Source organism: Ranitomeya variabilis, chromosome 7 (assembly GCF_051348905.1).
Source record: "Ranitomeya variabilis isolate aRanVar5 chromosome 7, aRanVar5.hap1, whole genome shotgun sequence".
In the NCBI taxonomy this organism is placed as follows: Eukaryota; Metazoa; Chordata; class Amphibia; order Anura; family Dendrobatidae; genus Ranitomeya; species Ranitomeya variabilis.
Genome location: NC_135238.1, coordinates 106,989,495 through 107,013,166, shown reverse-complemented (window position 1 = coordinate 107,013,166; position 23,672 = coordinate 106,989,495). Strand labels below are relative to the sequence as shown.

General features: G+C 44.0%; 1 protein-coding gene across 3 annotated transcripts in view; it reads right to left on the bottom strand.

Moving 5' to 3' along the window:
* Nucleotides 1-23,672, bottom strand: part of STAT1 (signal transducer and activator of transcription 1) — a 2,295,457-nt gene that overhangs the window by 1,881,766 nt on the left and 390,019 nt on the right. For all 3 annotated transcript variants that reach the window (XM_077275645.1, XM_077275646.1, XM_077275644.1), the window contains exon 8: nt 1,855-2,006. In XM_077275645.1, coding sequence (XP_077131760.1) covers nt 1,855-2,006 — 152 coding nt within the window. The remainder of the gene's footprint in view (nt 1-1,854; nt 2,007-23,672) is intronic.

Here is a 23,672-nt window from a genome sequence, read left to right as displayed (position 1 = left end):
GATCAAATTTTACACGTTTATGAGCACCATTGAGTGATATACTCAAGATTGACATAATTTTTCAACATTTTATGGTTTCAAACTGTAAACACTCAGAGTTTTTTTTACTTCAACCAGAAAACCTTAACGGTTCATAAAAAACTTGACTGTTCAGGATATGATAAAAGTCATAGTATTCTGAATCTTTAACTTATAAAGATACCTTTACATGGGGTGATTATTGGTTCCAGAGAGGCTTTCGGCCGATAATCGTACACATGGCTGGTGACAGGACAATACAATATAAACGTTCAAAGGTAAACACTGATAACATTAAAATCTAATATATAATTGCCTAGAATACTACTTCCGGCAATTTGTGCCAACTTCCGTGGCTTTGTCCGGAGATAATGTCTGGAGATAAGTGACGTCACCAGCGTCCTACACCCGCTCAGGGTGGACAAAGATATATGCCTTCGTGGTGCGCGGCACTTTTCTGATTGGTTGCCGCCTGCCGCGAGCGACTAATCAGAAATGTGCCGTACTGTCAAGAATTGTCAAGAGCTGGTGAGTGCAGCCATTTTTTGTTCTTTCTTACTATTATTTATTAATTGTATTATTCTTACATTTGAATAAATAAAGTATATATGGATTCTAGACTCCCGATTCTTTAGAATCGGGCTGCCATCTAGTATTATATAATTTTGGTAAAATCTCTACCCATTTATTCCAAACAAACCCATGTTTACCTGAAGTACACAGGAAAACAAATACATTTTGCAGGCAGAAATAATTAGTGATAAAATGTTAGTGATAATTAGCATAAAATGTTATCGGGTCATATTGACCTGAACAGTGCAAGTGTAACAATCAGCGTGTAGCAAAAAGTAAAAAAAAAAAAAAATACTCATAGCAAGAACCCCTCAAATTAGGAAAAATAATCAATAATCAATTAATCACAAGTTTCAGATCAGCATAATAAATAATCTGCAGGGTCTCAAATTTCATTTCGGGTCATATGGACCCAAACAAAACAGCAGGGTTAAGACTTGTCATTTTTATTTTGCTTCAAGGCACTTGATGATATGGACAATACCTATAGAATGTAAGTCCGCAAGGAAAGGGTCCTCTCCCCTCTGTACCAGTGTGTCACTGTAAACCTGTTTACTGTAAATGATATATATAACCCTGTATGTAACCCATTTCTCATGTACAGCACCATGGAATTAATAGTGTTATATAAATAAATAATAATAATAATAATACAACATAATATGCCAGTTTGGCTAAAATTAAAGCTGGAAATCAAAGACCAGGATGACTACTGCAGGTTGTTACCTCCTAGTCACTAGTAAGGTGTTGTAGGAAGATTAGAAACAAAAATGTTTCTGCACATCAAAAGATTTGTCATTTGAAACTACATAAAATTATAAAATTTAATTCAAAATTTGTAAAAAAAAAAAAAAAAAATGCACAAAAGACTGATCAGCAACAATTGGGTAGAAACTGGAGCAAAGTTTGTAAATCATCTATTTTTTTTTCTGATGGCATTCTAAAAAAACATATAAAGAAGTCTGCCCGAAGAAAATCAATTTAACTACTCAATTATCATAAACAGTTGCATGTCATGAAATGACCAGGGGAGATGGCATTACAATCAGTGCTCAAGTGTACATAGTTTTTGGCCAATTCTCTCATTCCACTGATAGAAAAAAGATTTGGTGATGAAGAAATCACATTTTTTAACTGATTATTCATCTTGCAATAAATCAAGATGAAATGAAAAGGCCTATCAATAATTATAGTTACTGAAATGTAATTTTGAAAAAAAAAAACAGGATTATGGCTAAATATTTAAAAATGCAGATTACTTACCAGCTCTGGAGCTGATCAAGGCAAGCATTTGGAGGCCCTCCAATGCAGGCTATTTGTTGTCTACGTTTCCATTCAACCAGTTCCTCGTTAATAAGGGAGGTCTGGATATGACTTGTGATATTGAGGACTTCTCCAATTTTATGAACAATTTCCTTGTTAAAATAAGAAAAATATTATATTTGTGTTAGTACAAACGTAATCAATTCATTTTGATAGATTAAAAAATTGTGACGGTACTATGAGCTGTAGCTTGTGTGTACCAAAATGACTCCCTTTTTTGTTTCTTTTCTGCTCATTTGTCCCAGAATTATTTGAAAGATACAGTATTAAGCTGATTGTTCACTCGTAACATGGAGGTACTATTTACTGTACTTACCATTACTATTCGTAGAGGGAAGAGACCCAAAATGTATATCCATATGGATATATACAGCTCTGGCAAAAATTAAGAGACCACTGCAAAATGTTCAGTTTGTCTGATTTTTCGCTTTATAGGTATATTTTTGGGTATAATGTAAATTGTTCTTTTATTCTATACACTTCTGACAACAGGTCTCCTAATTTCCAAGCAATACATTTTGTATTTTTTTTCTGACAAAGAAAAATGGTCAAAATAAAAAAAAACAAAACAGTGCTTTCAGACATCAAATAATGCAAAGAAAACAAGTTCATAATCATATAGAAACAACAATACTAATGTTTTAACTAACGAGGAGTTCAGAAATCAATATTATGTGGAATAACCATGATTTTTAATCACAGCTTTCATGCGTCTTGGCATGCTTTCCACCAGTCTTTCACACTGTTTCTGGCGCAAGAATTTAAGCAGTTCTTCTTTGTTTGATGGCTTTTGACTATCCATCATCATCTTGATTACATTCCAGAGGTTTTCAATGGGGTTCAGGTCTGGAGATTGGATTGCCCATGACAGGGTTTTGATGTGGTGGTCTCTTAATTTTTGCCAGAGCTGTATATATACTTGCATGTTAGCCAAAGTCAGAGCCGGTGTCAGCACACGGTGCACCCGGGCAAGTGCCGGGGCCCTGAGCAGGTGGGGGACCACTCCGTCAGGGACACAGACGCACTATGGGGGCCCAGTCCCTGTGCCAGTGCTCGAGAGTGGGCTCACCCCTCCGCTTGCTAAAGGCCCCGATACTTGTGATACTTACCTCTCCCCATTTCTGAGACATCCACGTCTTCTGACTCTGTGACGTGGAGCATCTTATGGGGCCCATTATATATGGAGCATCTTATGGAGCCCATCATATACTGGATGGAGCATTATATGGAGCCTATTCTATATGGAGCAATATATGGGGCCTATCATAAACTGCATTATATGGGGCCTATTTTGTATGGAGAATTATATGGGTTCATTCGGTATGGAGCAATATATGGGGCCCATCATAAACTGTATGGAGCATTATATAGAGATCATTATATTGTATGGAGCACTATGTGGTGCCAATAATACTGTATGGAGGATAATACTTGTCCGGTTTCTGAGCCATTGAAGAATTTACAATAGATATCACTCCACGTGTATTTCTCTGCCATATCTGTGCATCATGAATTGTAGTATGTGTTAAAGGGGCCCACTGAGAGTCTCTTGCCTGGGGCCATGTAAACCTGGAGCCAACCCTGGCCCAATTTGTTACCACAGCAGGTTTGCTGCTGTGGGAGGATTTACCTCGCACAATAGAATGTGCATCTGCTAAAAAACACGTTCAGCCAAGAATGAACCTTTGCCAGCGGGTGAGGAATAATATAATAGACTGACAATTTCCCCTCACCTGAAACTGGAAACTGCTTCTTGTCCGGTGGGCTTAAAAACCCCAGCGCTGGCCACATGCTTTCTTCCCTTCCAACTTCTATAAAAATTATTCCACTGTCATTATGAACAGCACTCTGGGCTAAATTTATTTATAAATCTCTGCAGTGTTATTGACTCTTTGTTTTATACATATGGACAGTTATCAATGTTAGGGGGAGGACTGCTTATTGGAATTGCAAAGATATATACCCTTGTACCGTGTTAGCCAGTAGATAGAAAAATATTTAGAATTGAGAGTACTCAGTGGTTGATACCGATTAATGGCTAAGTAGATAGAAAAATATTTAGAATTGAGAGTCCTCAGTGGTTGATACCTTTTAATTGGTACTCAGTGGTTGGCTACTCTAGCCATTAAAAGGTATCAACCACTGAGGACTTTCAATTCTAATTATTTTTTCTATTGGAATTGTGTGATTAAATAACATGGGTGGAAAATATTATTACGTAATTGTAGGTTTGAATGTGTGGTATTGTGTGATTACTGAATTAGTGTTATAGTATCAACATATGCGTGTGCATTATAAACACTCATATACATACACCCGTAAAGTTGTCAGGTTAAGTATAAATAAATATGTATATGTAGTCAGTAGAATAATAACTGCAGATTTTTGGGGTGTAATAAATATTCTTTATTTGTACACGGTTTTGTCTCAGTCGCCAATTATGTATTAGAATTAGGTAGAATTAGAATTAATGTTGATTAGAATTAATGTTAATTATTAGAATTAATGTTGTTGGAGCATAATTATGACATAGTGGGGATATCTGAGACATGGCTGGAGGAGAGCCATGACTGGGCTGTCAACTTGCAGGGCTATAGTCTGTTCAGAAATGACCAAACGGATAAGCAAGGGGGAGGTGTGTGTCTATATGTAAAATCGTCCTTAAAACCCATCCAGCGTGATAATATAGGTGAATCTAATGAAAATGTAGAGTCACTGTGGGTGGAGATAAGGGGAGGAGGGAAAATAATAAATTACTGATAGGGGTTTGTTATAAGTCTCCAAAAATAATGGAAGCAACGGAAAATATCCTCATAAAGCAAATAGATGACGCTGCGACTCAAGGATAAGTCATTATTATGGGGGACTTCAACTACCCTGAAATAGATTGGGGAACAGAAACCTGCAGTTACAGCAAAGGTAATCGGTTTTTGACAACTATGAGAGACAATTACCTTTCACAACTGGTTCAGGACCCAACAAGAAGGGGGGCACTGCTAGACCTAATATTAACCAACAGGCCAGACGGCATATCAAATATAAGGGTTGGGGGTCACTTGGGGAATAGTGATCACAAAATAATAAGTTTTCGTGTATCCTTTAATAAGATGTGTAGTAGAGGGGTGACAAGGACACTAAACTTAAGGAGGACAAATTTCCAACGGATGAGAGATTATCTTGGAGCAATTAACTGGGATAATATCCTGAGACATAAAAATACACAAAGAAAATGGGAGACGTTTATTAGCATCCTGGATAGGACCTGTGCACAGTATTTACCGTATGGGAATAAACATACTAGAAATAGGAGGAAACCAATATGGCTAAATAGAGCTGTAAGGGGCGCAATAAGTGACAAAAAGAAAGCATTTAGAGAATTAAAGGAAGCAGGTAGTGATAAGGCATTAAACCAATACAGAAAATTAAATAAATTCTGTAAAAAGCAAATCAAGGCAGCAAAAATTGAGACAGAGAGACTCATTGCCAAAGAGAGTAAAGATAATCCCAAAATATTATTTAACCACGTAAATAGCAAGAAACTGAAAAATGATAGTGTTGGCCCCCTTAAAAATAGTCTGGGGGAAATGGCGGATAAGGATGAGGAAAAAGCCAATATGTTAAATGACTTTTTTTCATCAGTATTTACACAAGAAAATTCCATGGCAGATAATATTATCAGTGATAACAAAAATTCCCCATTAAATGTCACCTGCTTAACCCAGCAGGAAGTAAGGCGGAGTCTAAAAATCACTAAAATTGACAAATCTCCGGGCACGGATGGGATACACCCCCGAGTACTGCAGGAATTAAGTACAGTCATTGATAGACCATTATTTTTAATCTTTAAAGACTCCATAATAACAGGGTCTGTACCACTGGACTGGCGTATAGCAAATGTGGTGCCAATATTCAAAAAGGGGACAAAAACTGAACTCGGAAATTATAGGCCAGTAAGCTTAACCTCTACTGTGGGTAAAATCCTGGAGGGTATTCTAAGAGATGCTATGCTGGAGTATCTGACAAGGAATAACCTCATGACCCAATATCAGCATGGGTTTACTAGGGACCGTTCCTGTCAGACTAATCTGATCAATTTCTATGAAGAAGTCAGTTTCGGACCGGACCAAGGGAATGCAGTGGACGTAGTATGGTGCCACACAAAAGGTTGATACATAAAATGAGAATAATGGGGATAGGGGAAAATATGTGTAAGTGGGTTGAGAGCTGGCTCAGGGATAGGAAACAAGGTGGTTATTAATGGAGCACACTCGGACTGGGTTGTGGTTAGCAGTGGGGTACCACAGGGGTCAGTATTGGGCCCTCTTCTTTTTAACATATTTATTAATGACCTTGTAGGGGGCATTCAGAGCAGAATTTCAATATTGGCAGATGACACTAAACTCTGCAGGGTAATCAATACATAGGAGGACAATTTTATATTACAAGATGATTTATGTAAACTAGAAACTGGGGCTGACAAGTGGAAAATGAGCTTTAATGGGGATAAATTTAAGGTCATGCACTTGGGTAAAAGTAATAAGATGTAAAACTATGTGCTTAATTCTAAAACTCTGGGCAAAACCATCAATGAAAAAGACCTGGGTGTATGGGTGGATGACAAACTCACATGTAGTGGCCAGTGTCAGGCAGCTGCTACAAAGGCAAATAAAATAATGGGATACATTAAAAGATGCTCATGAGGAGAACATAATTTTAACTCTATACAAGTCACTAGTTTGACCACACTTAGAATACTGTGCACAGTTCTGGTCTCCGGTGTATAAGAAAGACATAGCTGAACTAGAGCGGGTACAGAGAAGAGCCACCAAGGTTATTAGAGGACTGGGGGGTCTGCAATACCAAGATAGGTTATTACACTTGGGGCGATTTAGTTTGGAAAAACGAAGGCTAAGGGGTAATCTTATTTTAATGTATAAATATATGAGGGGACAGTACAAAGACCTTTCTGGTGATCTTTTTAATCATAGACCTGAGACAGGGACAAGGGGGAATCCTCTACGTCTGGAGGAAAGAAAATTTAAGCATAACAACAAACGCGGATTCTTTACTGTAAGAGCAGTGAGACTATGGAACTCTCTGCCGTATGATGTTGTAATGAGTGATTCATTACTTAAATTTAAGAGGGGACTGGATGCCTTTCTTGAAAAGTATAATGTTACAGGTTATATATATTAGACTCCTTGATAGGGCATTGATCCAGGGAACTAGTCTGATTGCCATATGTGGAGTCGGGAAGGAGTTTTTTTCTCCAATGTGGAGCTTACTCTTTGCCACATGGGTTTTTTTTTGCCTTCCTCTGGATCAAAATGTTAGGGCATCTTAGGTTTGGCTATGGGTTGAACTAGGTGGACTTAAACTCTTCCTTCAACCTTAATAACTATGTTACTAGATGGTGGCCCGATTCCAAAGCATCGGGTATTCTAGAATATGTATGTATGTATGTATGTATGTATGTACGTCGTGCTGTAAGTGCGGGTTAAATTGCGCACCAATATCGCTGATTGGTTGCGGCCGGCCGCGTAGTATATAGCACAGCCGCGTAGCATAAAGCACAGAGATGTAGTATATAACACAGCCCATGCAGTAGATAGAACAGCCACGTAGTTTATTGCACACCCACGTAGTATATTGCACAGCCACGTGGTATATAACACAGCCCACATAGTATATAACACAGCCCACATAGTATATAACACAACCCACGTAGTATATTGCAGTGACGTAATATAAAGCAGCCACGTAGTATATAACAGACAGCCATGTAGTATATAGCACAGCCACATAGTATATAGCAGTCACGTAGTATATAACAGCCACATAATATATAGCAGCCACGTAATTTATAGCACAGCAACGTAGTATATAGCACAGTGATGTTGTATATAACAAAGCCCATGTAGTATATAGCACAGCCACATAGTATATTGCACAGCCACGTAGTATATAGCACAGCGATGTAGTATATAGCAGCCAAATAGTATATAACACAGCCCACATAGTATATAGCAAAGCAACGTAATATATAGCAGCCATATAGTATATAATACAGACAGCCATGTTGTATATAGCACAGCAACGTAGTATATAGCAGCCACGTAGTATATAGCACAGCCACATATATAGCACAGCGATGTAGTATATAACAGCCATGTAGTATATAACAGTCCACGTAGTATATAACACATCTCACGTAGTATATAAAACAGCCCACATAGTATATAGCACAGCCACGCAGTATATAGCAAAGCCACGTATAATACAACACGGACAGCCATGTAGTATATAGCAGTCACGTAGTATATGGCACAACCAACGTAGTATATAACAGTCCACGTAGTATTTAATACTGCCCACGTAGTATTTAATACTGCCCACGTAGTATATAGCAGCCAGGCAGTATATAACACAGCCCACGCAGTATATAACACAGCCCACACAGTATATAACACAGCCCACGTAATATATAACACAGCCCACATAGTATATAACACAGCCCACATAGTATATAACACTGCCCACATAGTATATAGCAGCCAGGCAGTATATAACACAGCCCACGCAGTATATAACACAGCCCACAAAGTAAATAACACAGGCCACATAGTATTTAACACAGGTAACGTAGAATACAGCAGTGTGGGCAGCATATCCCTATGAAAAAAATAATTAAAATAAAAAATAGTTATATACTCTTCTTCCGTCGTCCACCAAAGCTGTCCCGCTCCTCCTGATGCGGCTGGCAGCTTCCGTTCCCAGTGACGCAATCTCTAGGAACGGAAGCTGCCAAGAGCATCGGGAGGAGCGGAAAAGCTGCAGAGGCGACGGAAGGTGAGAATAGCATGATTTTTTTTTAATTATTTTTAACATTATATCTTTTTACTATTGATGCTGCATAGGCAGCATCAGTAGTGAAAAGTTGGTCCGGGATGGGGCGACACACTGGCGCTGACTGGAGGGGAGTAGGGAGGGGGCACTGACTGGAGGAGAGTAGGTAGGGGCCAATTTGCGGCCGGACTAAGCCTGTTGCTGAGTACTCGCGGCCGGCAGGCCGCAACCAATCAGCGACGCGGGATGTCCATTACAGACAAACAAACAGACGGAAGTACCCCTGTTAGGGCTGGCGGAATGCACCGAGTAAATATAGAGATGCTATTTGGTGCGTTCGCAGCCCGGGGTCCACCGTGCAGGAAAAGAACCTGCTGCTGGCAAACGGCGGCACTATATGGCGGTAGAAGCGAACTCTGTTGTTTCACAGAGTCGCTATAAAGAAAGGACTGTGTCCTGTTAAACTTCACAGGAATACACAGTAACTGCTGAGCAGATAGCAGCTTGTGGTCACGCAGTCAAGGAGGCAATCATACAATCTTCTCACCGGAGGAGCCGGTATTCTAAGTGGCTTATTTCAGTCGGGGCCCTGAATACACACAAGAGTGACCACATTGGAGCAAAACTCATGACATGAATTGATACTAGCGCATGGCCGTGCGGCCATACGAACCTTTTATAGCTGCAGCAAGTACAGGGCCTTCCTGGAAGGACCAATGAGAGGCTGCCACAGAGCCTGAGCAACTTCAGGACCTTCCTGGAGAACCAATGGGTTTTGCTGCAGTATCTAAGCATGTGACCCTCGATCTCCAATGAGAGATCTTGCCCTGGGCATGCTCAGAAGGGAAAAAGCAGGACTGAGTTCCAAAAGTATCTGCTCGCCGCTGCCCAGCACTGGCTTCAATGACAGAAGCTGGAAAAGCAGCAGTAACCCTTTGCACACAGTCAGACTGAGCGAGACGCTAGGACCGACGTTTCCGCTGAGCAGGCTCCACTGCGGCAGGAGAGGAATGGGAGACCGCAGCGGAGATGGCCCTAGATTCCCCCTGTGCAGAGGCAGGAACTCGACCCTTAACAACCCCTTAGACGATTATATAGATAGATAGCAAAGGAACAGATAACATTAAGGCATTACTAAGTTGTATATTAATTGCGAAATCAAAAAGCCAGCACCATTCAACCTGTGTGTGTGAACTTGTCCTTAAACCATACTGTCACGCTCATGCCCTGACTGGTGGGCGTGAGCTCGGGGGGGTTTGTGGCCCCACTGTGCCACGAACCAGACTACCCTGGAAGGGGCGTGACTATGACAGCTGCCTTGGTCTTCACTGGAGCCTCTGATGGTGAGGTTAGGCTTGTGCGGCAGGCAGCTGCCAGGTGCTACTCCAGGGTGGTGTCTGGCTGTGGCTGCTGATCCCACTTGGGAAACATGAACACCAGGATTGGTGCGGGCATCAGGCAGGACTAGCAGATGAGCATGGCTGAAACTCAAGACAAGTAGGCTGGCACGGCTGAGACACAGAGCTGGCAGAGACACAGGGCTGGCAGGAACGGCAGAGACACAGGGCTGGCAGGAACGGCAGAGACACAGAGCAGGTTGGTGTGGTGTATGATGGAATAGGTAGGGACCTGTTCACACAGGAGATGCAGGTACGGATATGTAGTATGAAGGAACAGGTAGGGGCCTGTTCACACAGGAGGTTTACTGTTGTGAACTGTGTTTCTGGGCTCCCTCTGGTGGTCACTAATGGTATTGTATGAGTCATGTCTTTCTGCATGCCTGGGCTTCAGCTGTTTCATTAAGCTGTGGGTTTTCCCTATTTAGTCCTCCTTTGGACTCAGTCTCTTGCCTGGTATCGATGTATTCAGTCCTATTTGGTCTCCTCCTGATTCCTTGCCATCTGCCTCATGCAAGAAAAGCTAAGTCCAGTTTGCATACTTTGGATCATTTGCATTATCAGTGTTTTTTGTTCAGCTTGCTCAAAATGTGATTTTCTAGCTCGCTGGAAGCTCTAGGGTGCTGATATTCTCCCCCCACACCGTCAGTCGGTGCGGGGGTTCTTGAATACTCAGCGTGGATGTTTTTGCAGGGTTTTCTGCTGACCGCATAGTTCACTTTCTATTTTCTGCCTATCTAGTTTAGTGGGCCTCACTTTGCTAAATCTAGTTCATCTCTACGTTTGTGTTTTCCTCTTGCCTCACCGTTATTATTTGTTGGGGGGCTTTCTATATCTTTGGGGTTAATTTCTCTGGAGGCAAGTGAGGTCTTATTTTCCCTCTAGGGGTAGTCAGTTCTCCGGCTGGCTCGAGACGTCTAGAATCAACGTAGGCACGTTCACCGGCTACTTCTAGTTGTGTGTTAGGATCAGTTATGCGGTTAGCCTAGTTTCCACCTCCCTAGAGCAGTTCTATGCTATTGCGGACTTAGTCTGAATACCAGAGATTCTCTACCACTAGAATCATAACAGTATACCAGGCCCAAAAAGAAAATGTTTAAAGCATCGCAGAAGCGGGATTAAAAAGAAGTTCTGAGGTTTTTTTTTTGTTTTTTTTTTGTTGCAGTCTGTCTAGCTTCTTTCTTCCCCTTATACTCTGAGTGGTTTTGAGCTCTGCTGCAGACATGGATTTTCAGACTCTGACTTCTAGTGTGGATCAGCTTGCTGCAAGGGTGCAAAGTATTCAGGATTTTGTCACTCATAGTCCTATGTCTGAACCAAAAATACCTATCCCTGAGCTGTTTTTTGGAGATAGATCTAAGTTCCTGAATTTTAGGAATAATTGTAAATTGTTTCTGTCTCTGAGACCTCGTTCCTCTGGGGATTCCACTCAGCAAGTTAAAATTGTTATCTCCTTCTTGCGTGGCGACCCTCAAGATTGGGCTTTCTCTCTGGCGCCAGGAGATCCTGCATTGGTGAATGTTGATGCGTTTTTTCTGGCGCTTGGTTTGCTTTATGAGGAGCCTAATCTTGAAAATCAGGCCGAAAAGGCCTTGCTAGCTATCTCTCAAGGTCAGGACGAAGCTGAGGTATATTGTCAAAAATTTCGGAAATGGTCCGTGCTTACTCAATGGAATGAGTGTGCCCTGGCCGCAAATTTCAGAAATGGTCTTTCTGAAGCCATTAAGAATGTGATGGTGGGGTTTCCTATCTCTACAAGTCTGAATGATTCAATGGCTCTGGCCATTCAAATTGATCGGCGTTTGCGGGAGCGCAAATCTGCTAATCCTTTGGCGGTGCTGTCTGAACGGACACCTGACCCTATGCAATGTGACAGAATTCTGACCAGAGCCGAACGGCAAAATCATAGACGTCAAAATGGGTTGTGTTTTTACTGTGGTGATTCTACGCATGTTATCTCAGCATGCTCTAAGCGCTTAAAAAGAGTTGTTAATCCTGTCGTCATTAGTACTTTACAGCCTAAATTTATTTTGTCTGTGACCTTAATTTGTTCATTGTCTTCTTACTCAGTCATGGCTTTTGTGGATTCTGGTGCTGCTCTGAGTCTGATGGATTTGTCGTTTGCCAGGCGCTGTGGTTTCGTCCTGGAGCCGTTGGAATTTCCTATTCCTCTTAGAGGAATTGATGCTACGCCATTGGCGGAGAATAAACCTCAGTATTGGACGCAAGTGACCATGTGCATGACTCCTGTACATCAGGAGGTGATTCGCTTCCTTGTTCTGCATGATTTGCATGATGTGGTCGTTTTGGGTCTGCCATGGCTACAGATCCATAATCCAGTTTTGGATTGGAAAGCTATGACTGTGTCAAGTTGGGGTTGTCGGGGGATTCATGGTGATACTCCGTTGGTGTCTATTGCTTCTTCCACTCCTTCTGAGACCCCTGAGTTTTTGTCAGATTACCAGGATGTATTTAGTGAGCCCAGGTCCAGTGCCCTTCCTCCTCATAGGGACTGTGATTGTGCTATAAATTTGATTCCTGGTAGTAAATTTCCTAAGGGTCGACTCTTTAATTTGTCTGTACTAGAGCATGCCGCGATGCGGAGTTATATAAAGGAGTCTTTGGAGAAGGGACATATTCGTCCATCCTCTTCTCTTGGTGCAGGATTCTTTTTTGTGGCCAAAAAGGACGGGTCTTTGAGACCTTGTATAGATTATTGTCTTCTGAATAAGATCACGGTCAAGTTTCAGTATCCTTTGCCATTGTTGTCTGATTTGTTTGCTCGGATTAAGGGTGCCAGTTGGTTCACCAAGATAGATCTTTGTGGTGCGTATAACCTTGTGCGCATTAAGCAGGGAGATGAATGGAAAACAGCATTTAATATTAATACGCCCGAGGGTCATTTTGAGTACTTGGTGATGCCGTTTGGACTCTCTAATGCCCCTTCTGTGTTTCAGTCCTTCATGCATGACATCTTCCGGAAATATCTGGATAAATTTATGATTGTTTATCTGGATGATATTTTGTTTTTTTCTGATTTTTTCTGAACAGCCCACGTCTGTTAAGAGCCTTCAGAAGTTCTTGGGCTTTGCTAACTTTTACCGTTGTTTTATCGCTAATTTTTCTAGCGTAGTTAAACCTTTGACGGATATGACCAAGAAAGGTTCTGATGTTGCTAATTGGTCTCCTGCGGCCGTGGAGGCCTTTCGGGAGCTGAAGCGCCGGTTTACTTCAGCACCAGTCTTGTGCCAGACGGATGTCTCTCTTCCCTTCCAGATTGAAGTTGATGCTTCTGAGATTGGTGCGGGGGCCGTTTTGTCGCAGAGAAGCTCTGATTGCTCTGTGATGAGGCCAAGCGCTTTCTTTTCCAGAAAATTTTCGCCTGCTGAGCGGAACTATGATGTTGGTAATCGGGAGTTGTTGGCTATGAAGTGGGCATTTGAGGAGTGGCGTCATTGGCTCGAGGGAGCTAAGCATCGTGTGGTGGTCTTGACTGATCATAAAAATCTGATCTATCTCGAGTCTGCCAAGCGCCTGAATCCTAGACAGGCTCGTTGGTCGTTGTTTTTCTCCCGTTTTGACTTTGTGGTCTCATACCTACCTGGTTCGAAGAACGTGAAGGCTGATGCGCTTTCTAGGAGTTTTGTGCCTGACTCTCCGGGAGTCTCGGAACCGGCTGGTATTCTCAGAGAGGGAGTGATTTTGTCTGCCATCTCCCCAGATTTGCGACGAGTGCTGCAGAAATTTCAGGCTGATAGACCTGATCGTTGCCCACCAGGGAGACTGTTTGTCCCTGATAGATGGACCAGCAGAGTTATTTCCGAGATTCATTCTTCGGTGTTGGCGGGGCATCCTGGGATTTTTGGTACCAGAGATTTGGTGGCTAGGTCCTTTTGGTGGCCTTCCTTGTTGCGGGATGTGCGTTCCTTTGTGCAGTCCTGTGGGATTTGTGCTCGGGCTAAGCCTTGCTGTTCTCGTGCCAGCGGGTTGCTTTTGCCCTTGCCTATCCCGAAAAGGCCTTGGACGCACATTTCCATGGATTTCATTTCGGATCTTCCAGTATCTCAGAAGATGTCTGTGTCATCTGGGTGGTGTGTGATCGTTTTTCTAAAATGGTCCATTTGGTGCCCTTACCTAAGTTGCCTTCCTCCTCCGATTTGGTTCCTTTGTTCTTTCAGAATGTGGTTTGTTTGCACGGCATCCCTGAGAATATTGTGTCTGACAGAGGGTCCCAGTTTGTGTCCAGATTCTGGCGATCCTTTTGTGCTAAGATGTGTATTGACTTGTCGTTCTCATCGGCTTTTCATCCTCAAACTAATGGCCAAACCGAGCGAACTAATCAGACGTTGGAAGCTTATTTAAGATGTTTTGTTTCTGCTGATCAGGATGATTGGGTGACCTTTTTGCCACTGGCCAAGTTTGCCCTTAATAATAGGGCTAGTTCTGCCACTTTGGTTTCGCCCTTTTTCTGCAATCTTGGTTTTCATCCTCGTTTTTCCTCGGGTCAGGTTGAACCTTCTGATTGTCCTGGGGTTGATTCTGTGGTGGATAGGTTGCAGCGGATTTGGAACCATGTGGTGGACAATTTGAAATTGTCACAGGAGAAGGCTCAGCGTTTTGCCAACCGTCGCCGCGGTGTGGGTCCCCGACTTCGTGTTGGGGATTTGGTTTGGTTGTCTTCTCGGCATGTTCCTTTGAAGGTCTCCTCTCCTAAGTTCAAGCCTCGCTTTATCGGTCCTTATAAGATTTTGGAAATCCTTAACCCCGTGTCTTTTCGTTTGGACCTTCCAGCGTCATTTGCTATTCATAATGTATTCCATAGGTCCTTGTTGCGGCGGTACGTGGTGCCTGTGGTCCCTGCTGTGGAGCCTCCTGTTCCGGTTTTGGTTGAGGGCGAGTTGGAGTACGTAGTGGAGAAGATCTTGGATTCTCTTATCTCTAGACGTAGACTTCAATATTTGGTTAAATGGAAGGGTTATGGTCAGGAGGATAATTCCTGGGTTGTCGCCTCTGATGTTCATGCGGCTGATTTGGTTCATGCCTTTCACGCTGCTCATCCTGATCGTCCTGGGGGTCTTGGTGAGGGTTCGGTGACCCCTCCTCAAGGGGGGGGGGGGGGGGGGGGGGTACTGTTGTGAACTGTGTTTCTGGGCTCCCTCTGGTGGTCACTAATGGTATTGTATGAGTCATGTCTTTCTGCATGCCTGGGCTTCAGCTGTTTCATTAAGCTGTGGGTTTTCCCTATTTAGTCCTCCTTTGGACTCAGTCTCTTGCCTGGTATCGATGTATTCAGTCCTATTTGGTCTCCTCCTGATTCCTTGCCATCTGCCTCATGCAAGAAAAGCTAAGTCCAGTTTGCATACTTTGGATCATTTGCATTATCAGTGTTTTTTGTTCAGCTTGCTCAAAATGTGATTTTCTAGCTCGCTGGAAGCTCTAGGGTGCTGATATTCTCCCCCCACACCGTCAGTCGGTGCGGGGGTTCTTGAATACTCAGCGTGGATGTTTTTGCAGGGTTTTCTGCTGACCGCATAGTTCACTTTCTATTTTCTGCCTATCTAGTTTAGTGGGCCTCACTTTGCTAAATCTAGTTCATCTCTACGTTTGTGTTTTCCTCTTGCCTCACCGTTATTATTTGTTGGGGGCTTTCTATATCTTTGGGGTTAATTTCTCTGGAGGCAAGTGAGGTCTTATTTTCCCTCTAGGGGTAGTCAGTTCTCCGGCTGGCTCGAGACGTCTAGAATCAACGTAGGCACGTTCACCGGCTACTTCTAGTTGTGTGTTAGGATCAGTTATGCGGTTAGCCTAGTTTCCACCTCCCTAGAGCAGTTCTATGTTATTGCGGACTTAGTCTGAATACCAGAGATTCTCTACCACTAGAATCATAACAGTTTACGTAAGGAAAACAAGCAGAAAGGAATGAAGTATGAAGGAACAGGTAGGGACCTGTTCATACAGGAGATGCAGAAACAGGGTGGCACATGTTAAGGAGCTGAAACTCCTAAACCCTTCATCCAATTTTAATGTGGATACCCTCAAATGAAAGCTGAAAGTCTGAACTTCAACTGCATCTGAATTGTTTTGTTTAAAATTCATTGTGGTAATGTCTATAACCAAAATGAGAAAAATGTTGTCTCTGTCCAAATATATATGGACCTAACTGTATATCCACCCGCATCGACCTTCGTTTTAAGGAAAGAAGATTGGAGCAAACCCAGTGTAGGCAGAGGTTCCGGTTGGCTCCTAACTTTGCCAGGCCTCTGGAATCTCCTGTTCAGGCGTCTGAGTCCCATGAGGCCATGGAGGTTTCTCGAGCGGGACCTAAGTCCCGGGCTGCTCGAATACCCGTGGTCAGTAATGTCTGCCAGCAGTTAGGACATTATGCCAAGAAATGTCCCTAATGGTCAGGAAAAGACCGCGGCTAGTAACCGTAGGAGGAGGTTCACTAGACACAGCGGCATTTTCCTCCAAACTGTTCTTTAAAGGGACAATCACCTTTTGCCCTTCCACTCTTACAGTCGAGCTTTGTGTGGATTCTGGGGCGGAGGGGAATTTTATGTCCTCTGCCTTCGCCCAACGCCACGCAATATCCCTGGTGATGCTCGCCAAGCCGGTGACTGTACGAGTGGTGAATGGGTCGACACTGCCCTCACAAATAACACACCAGACCATCCCATTTATGTTATCTATGTCTCCATCCCATCAGGAGATTATTTCCCAACTTGTCATTCCCGAGGGAATAGACGAGATCCTGCTAGGGATACCCTGGCTAAGTTACCACTCCCCTCATATAGAGTGGTCCTCAGGGAGAATTTTGGGATGGAGTGAATCTTGTGAGGGCAGATGTCTAAGGGAGTGCGTTCAGGTTGCAACTAGAGGTACCCGCAGATCTCTCTTCTCTCCCCAAGCGCTATTGGTCCTATGCGAACGTGTTCTCCAAGAGGGCTGCGGAGACCCTTCTGCCTCACCGCCCCTATGACTGTCCTATTGATCTCTTGCCTGGGGCAGAGCCTCCCCCGGGGTCGGGTCTACCCCGTCTCTCCTGGAGATGGAGGCAATAACTTAATACATCCAGTAGAATTTGGCAAGAGGGTTCATTAGGAAGTCAGTGTCACCTGCTGGGGCGGGGTTCTTCATCGTGCTGAAGAAGAATGGAGAACTACGTCCATGCACAGACTACAGGGGTCTTAACGCCATCACCTTTAAGAATAAGTACCCTTTGCCCCTGATATCTGAGCTCCTCGATAGGCTACGGGGAGCAAGGATATTTACTAAACTAGATCTGTGGGGTGCTTACAACCTGATTCGCATCCGTGAGGGGAACGAATGGAAGACGGCTTTTAACACCAGGGATGGGCACTAAGAATACCTGGTGATGCCCTTCAGGCTCTGTAATGCCCCAGCCGTTTTCCAAGACTTTGTGAACGATGTCTTCAGGGATATGCTCTCCTCCTCAGTGGTGGTCTATCTGGATGATCTCATCTACTCTCCAGATTTGAATTCCCAACAGAGAGAAGTTTGCAAACTCGTCGACCTCCTACGGGCAAACTACCTCTACGCCAAGTTGGAGAAGTGTGTGTTTGAGCAGGACTCCTTGCATTTCCTTGGCTATATCATCTCCGCCCAGGGATTGGCTATGAATCCTGCCAAGCTACAGGCTTTGATGGACTGGCAGGAACCCCATTCTCTCAAAGCGGTGCATCACTTTATGGGGTTCATTAACTATTATCACCAGTTCATTCCTTACTTCTCCACTCTGGTAGCTCCCTTGGTAGCCATCACCAAGAAGAGAGCAAATCCCAAATTGTGGTCGGAGGAGGTCTCCAAGGCCTTCCTCTCTATTAAGTCTCATTTTGTTAGCACTCCCATCCTACATCGCCCTGATGTAGATAAACCATTTATAATGGAGGTGGATGCCTCATCCTTCGGTGCCGGAGCAGCTCTCTTCCAAAAGGATGCTCAAGGTCGGAAGCATCATTGCTTCTTTTTCTCCAAGACCTTCACATCCGTGGAGAGTTATTACTCCATTGGGTACAGGGAGTTGCTAGCTATGAAGTTGACCTTCTCGGAGTTGAGATACCTCCTGGAGGGGGCTCGTTTTCCCTTCCAAGTATATACTGACCACAAAAATTCGGTTTATTTGCAGACTGCCCAGCGGCTAAACTCTCGCCAGGCTAGATGGTCCTTGTTTTTCTCCCGTTTCCACTTCACCCACCAATATCTTTCCGGGGAGAAGAACATTCGTGCCGATGCGCTCTCCCGCTCCGTAGTATCTTCAGTAGAGGAGGAGGAGGAGCCTCGGCTAATCATCCCTTCAGAGAGCCTGAGGACCGTGGCCCCGATTTTGCTAGAGTCTGTGCCCCCGGGCAAGACTTTTGTGCCATCTAATTTGCAACCGGAGGTTCTCTCTTGGGCTCACTCGTCCAGGGTGGGTGGACATTTTTGGACTAAAAGGACATCTGAGCTGCTGGCATTGGGTTCGTCTATGGATGATTATGAAGTGAACGCTATCTTGGGGTGTAAGGTGGTACGTGGCAAAAAAATTTATTTGGTGGATTGGAAGGGTTACAGCCCAGAGGAAAAGTCCTGGGAGACTGCTGAGCACATTCGGGCTACGCAGCTCATTGCTGCCTTCAAGCGTAGCGAGGTCCAACTAGGGGGCCCCAGGAGGGGGGTAATGCTAGGTGTCGAGTTCCTGCCGCTGCACAGGAGGAATCTCGGATCACCTCCACTGCGGTCTCTCATTCTTCTACGGCCGCAGTGGAGCCTGCTCAGCAGAGACGTCGGTCCCAGCGCCTGGCTCTGACAGATACTGCGCGTTTGGTTACTGCTGCCCTTCCAGCTTCAGCCATTATAACTAATACTGTTTAGCGGCGAGCAGGCGCTCCTGGGACTAAGTCCTGCTTTTCTCCTTCTGAATATACCTAAGGGAAGACCTCTCATTGGAGGTCGGGGCTCACACGCTCAGGCCCTGTAGCAGCTCCTATTGGTCCACTAGGAAGGTCCTGGAGAGCTGCAGCTATAAAAGGTTCACATGGCAACTCGGCCATGGGCTAGTATAAATCAGTAATCGTGTGTGTGTGTATGTATGCCTGTTCTGATGAAAGCTCCGAATCAATCCCATCCCTTGAGCTGATGAATGTTTGTGAATGTTGGGAGCTGTCTGGCGCCAGATAGTGCCTTCCAGCACCAGGCACAATCTATACTGCGTCTAATCAGCAGTAACCGCCAGTGCGGTGCTGTACGCACTCTGTGCGGCTATCTCTTGTTTCTCCTGACAATCCGTCAGTGTCGGGTGGGAACTCCCGCTTGATCCCAGCATCTGACTCAGGGCGTCCTCAGGTGCAGGCTCAAAAGCCACCGAGGTTCAGAGCATGATCAATCACCAGCATAGTGGGGGTGAATTGCAGGGATCCCACTAGATTCCACTTGCTGCACCCTGTGACTGCTAACAGGGCACAGCGTTACCTTTATTCCTTGCGACTCTGTGAAGCAACAGAGTTCGCTCCTATACAGACCGGGTGACGGAACCTGTGTCTATTCTGGCGTATTACTGTCATTAACTAGCAGCAGGTTCCACTCCTGCACGGTGGACCCCGGGCTGCGAACGCACCTTTACTATTTTTATATTTACTCGGTGCGTTCCGCCAGCCCTAAAAATATCTGTGGTAATCCTCTGACCTGATCATGCTGGAGGGACGAGGACAGATAACATTAATACACGGTTCAGTGCTGTGTCATTCTATGTGTTCAGAGCTCTGATATTTCGGAGAGGTAATGCACCTTTTCAACTTGATCTACTGTATACACGGGACAAAATCTATAACAGCGAACCCAATCTTTTGTTTTCTTACCTGTTAGATTTTGTAACTTTTTTTCTGTTTGCTTTGTAAGACACTAATCTGTAAGCGTTTGGGACAATCTATACAAAGAGTCAGTCGTTGTTCTCCAGGGAAAATCCAGATGGTTGGGAACAAGGGTTATGGAAGTACAAGGACCTTTTTCAAGCAGTACAGAAGGGACAACGAAGATGACCAAGATGGCTCTAGGAAGTGCAAGTATGAATTTATCTACCCGAAATGCTTAGAAAAAAAACTCTACATTAACCCAGAACCCCTACTGCATCCAAATCTGCAGAATTGCGGAGGTCTGCTCTATAGGAGTAAGCATGTAGTCATGATAGTTTGTATATAGACAGATGATCAGTTTTGAATAAAACATGCAAACTGCTCCACATGTTTGCTAAACTGATTTGTATTTATGAGGAATCACTGTGTAAGACAGATTCCCCAAATTTCCACTGCCAGTGTTGTGCCATTAATTTGCTGAGAGTTTGTGCCTTACAGACACAACTGAAAGGAAATCAGTGTGTTGATATTGATGTACAGCTGACTCAGTTTAGTGCTGAGATCAAAGCTTTTAAGGCCAAAGCAGCAGTTATTGATCCCATAATTAATTAATTGAGTGTGGAATTTGATACTAGGTACCGACTCTTGAATTGTGAAAAATTGGAGGGGGTCTCTGTATAGGAATGTGCGTTAGTAATAGGCTGTAAACCAGATGCTCTGCATTGCCTGTGTGAACAATGCCACATACAGACTATTATCGCTTATCTTTCTATGCACTAATGCCAAACAGCCAACACTGGATTGAAAGTGGTTGTTTCATCGGTATTTTTTGCACCTGTTTTTTGCCATCATTAATCGGTCCGATGCGCCCTGCTGGTGCATTTGTTTGGAGGCTTCAGCAGGTAATCATCTCTGCTTTTTTCTCTGTGATTTTTTTCAATTTTCTGGAGGATTTTTAAGTCCTCTTTTTGTGTCTGTGAGCTTTTACTCAAAGTTTAGCGTAGGACCGGCAAAATGTAAGGACCCTTGACGTGGGTTGCCGGCTTACGTATTGAGGCCCCAATATAAACTAATACCTTACATACATTGATATGTGTTTTTTTTTTTGCACTTTATCTTGCAGGGCTAAGACGAACCAAGATGGCTCTGTAAACTGAAGGCCTCTATTCACACAGCATGCATTTTGTAGCACTGGGCGGCCCGCCTGTATGTGCGTTAGTAATAGGCTGTAAACCAGATGCCCTGCATTGCCTGTGTGAACAATGCCACATACAGACTATTATCGCTTATCTTTCTGTACACTAATGCCAAACAGCCAACACTGGATTGAAAGTGGTTGTTTCATTGGTATTTTTTGCACCTGTTTTGTGCCATCATTAATCGGGTCCGATGCGCCCTGCTGGTGCATTTGTTTGGAGGCTTCAGCAGGTAATCATCTCTACTTTTTTCTCTGAATTTTTTCAATTTTCTGGAGGATTTTTAAGTCCTCTTTTTGTGTCTGTGAGATTTTACTCTGTATAGGAAGCAGAAGCAACTGACTAGGAGCAGACTAAAGAAAAATTGCATCTATTTTGTGGGGTCCAGGAGAGTCAAGGCATAAGCTATACAATAAGAATTTAATGGGCACCTCAGGAAAGGTGAACAGGCAGAGATCACCCTGAAGGAACAGCCACATCCATGTCTATCTTATATGCTATAGAATGAGTAAATTTGAAGGGACAGGGAAACATATAACAGAGGAAGTTATCCAGTGCTAGGATAGTAAGGACTTGGTACTCAGTGTTGGTTTACCAAGGAACATGTAAGTCGAAGATCAACCAAATGTTCATATTAAACAATTTATTGATTAAATCGAACTAGAGAACTCCCAGGAGCGTATTGTTCCCTTAATTCCATTTTAGCTATCGATGTAGCATAGCCAAAAGGAAGAATACCTATCATTCTAGAGAGGTCTTGACCAGATACATCTGTGAGACTCCAGAAGATTTCTCTTGCGTTTGACACTGAGCTGAATCATCTCCTGTCAGATTTTGGCCATGAGGAGACTGAGAAATCGAAAACACTAACTTCTTGTCATTGTCCTCCTGGTCATAATTATGTATATTGGACTGTTTCTGATTTGAAGGAGGACCAGAAGACTGGTGCCCAACTGCACAGAGGTCAGGCTGAGCATCATGAACTCAACCGGAGACGGGGGTTAAGGAAATAAGACAAATCCAGTCCTTTACCCCGGATATATATTTTATATTTTTATTATGGTGCTTGAACCCTCTAGGTTCAAGCAACATATTGTAATCAGATTTCTTATATTTTATTATTATTCTACTTCTTCTTCTCCGCATTTTCCACAATTAATGCGGCCCAAACCGCTCAGCGCAGAGACCCTGTTCAGGCAGCGTTTCGAAGCCCTCGGTGGGGACAGGTGCACTATGTATTTTTGGAGTCGATCCGATTTGTAGCTTAACAAAAAAAAAAAAAAAAAATCGCATTTTAAGCAAAAAAATTCCCATAGGAATTAATGGCGACCTTTCCAGGACCCCCAACTGACATGGATTGAAGCCACAGCGCAGGTGCACGGACCTTACAAAGATGGCAGCTATGCAAATGTATGGTGTCCATTTTAGGACATGATCATTTATCAAAGTCAATCATCAGAATAATGTGACTGACTCGTGACTGACTCGTGACTACCGAGGGGCCGAATATGCCAAAGTGGCTACCAAGTGGCCAAAGTGGCTACAGAGGTGCAGAATGTGCCAAAGTAGCTACCAAGTGGCCAAAATGGCTACCAAGTTGCCAAAGTGGCAACAGATGTGCCGAATGTGCCAAAGTGGCTACCAAGAGGCCAAAGTGGCCACCAAGGTGCCGAATATGCCAATATGGCTACCAAGGTGCCGAATATGCCAATGTGGCTACCAAGTGGCCAAAGTGGCTACCGAGGTGCCGAATGTGCCAAAATGGCTACCAAGTGGCCAAACTGGCTGAGGTGCCGAATGTGCCAAAGTGGCTACCAAGCGGCCAAAATGGCTACCAAGTGGCCAAAGTGGCTACCAAGATGTCGAATGTGCCAAAGTGGCTACCAAGTGGCCAAAGTGGCTACCAAGGTGCCGAATATGCCAATGTGGCTACCAAGTGGCCAAAGTGGCTACCGAGGTGCCGAATGTGCCAAAGTAGCTACCAAGTGGCTGAAGTGGCTACTGAGGTGTCGTGTCGAATGAGCCAAGTGGCTACCGAGGGGCTGCGTGCACCAAAGTGGCTACCAAGGATTCCTGCATGCCAAAATGGCTACCAAGGGGCCAAAGTGGCTATCAAGGGGCCCCACACATCAAAGTGGCTACCAAGGGGCCAAAATGACTACCCAGGGGCAGGGACCTGCATGCCAGACTTGCTCCTGAGGTTCATGGGCACCAAAGTGGTTTCGGAGGAGGCCTGGGAACCAGACTGGCTCCTGAGGGGGCCCGCACAACAAAGTGGGTCTTGGACTTCACATACTAAAGTGGCCCGAGAGGCCTCGCATGCCAGACTGGCTCCTGAAAGGCCCTGACATCATAGTGGCTGTTGAGGGGCCACACCATGCCAAAGTGGCTTGTGAGGGGCTGCACTATGCAGTCGCTCTGGCTTTTACCAACCTAAGATGATTCGCACCACAAGAACGTCCACAAAATAT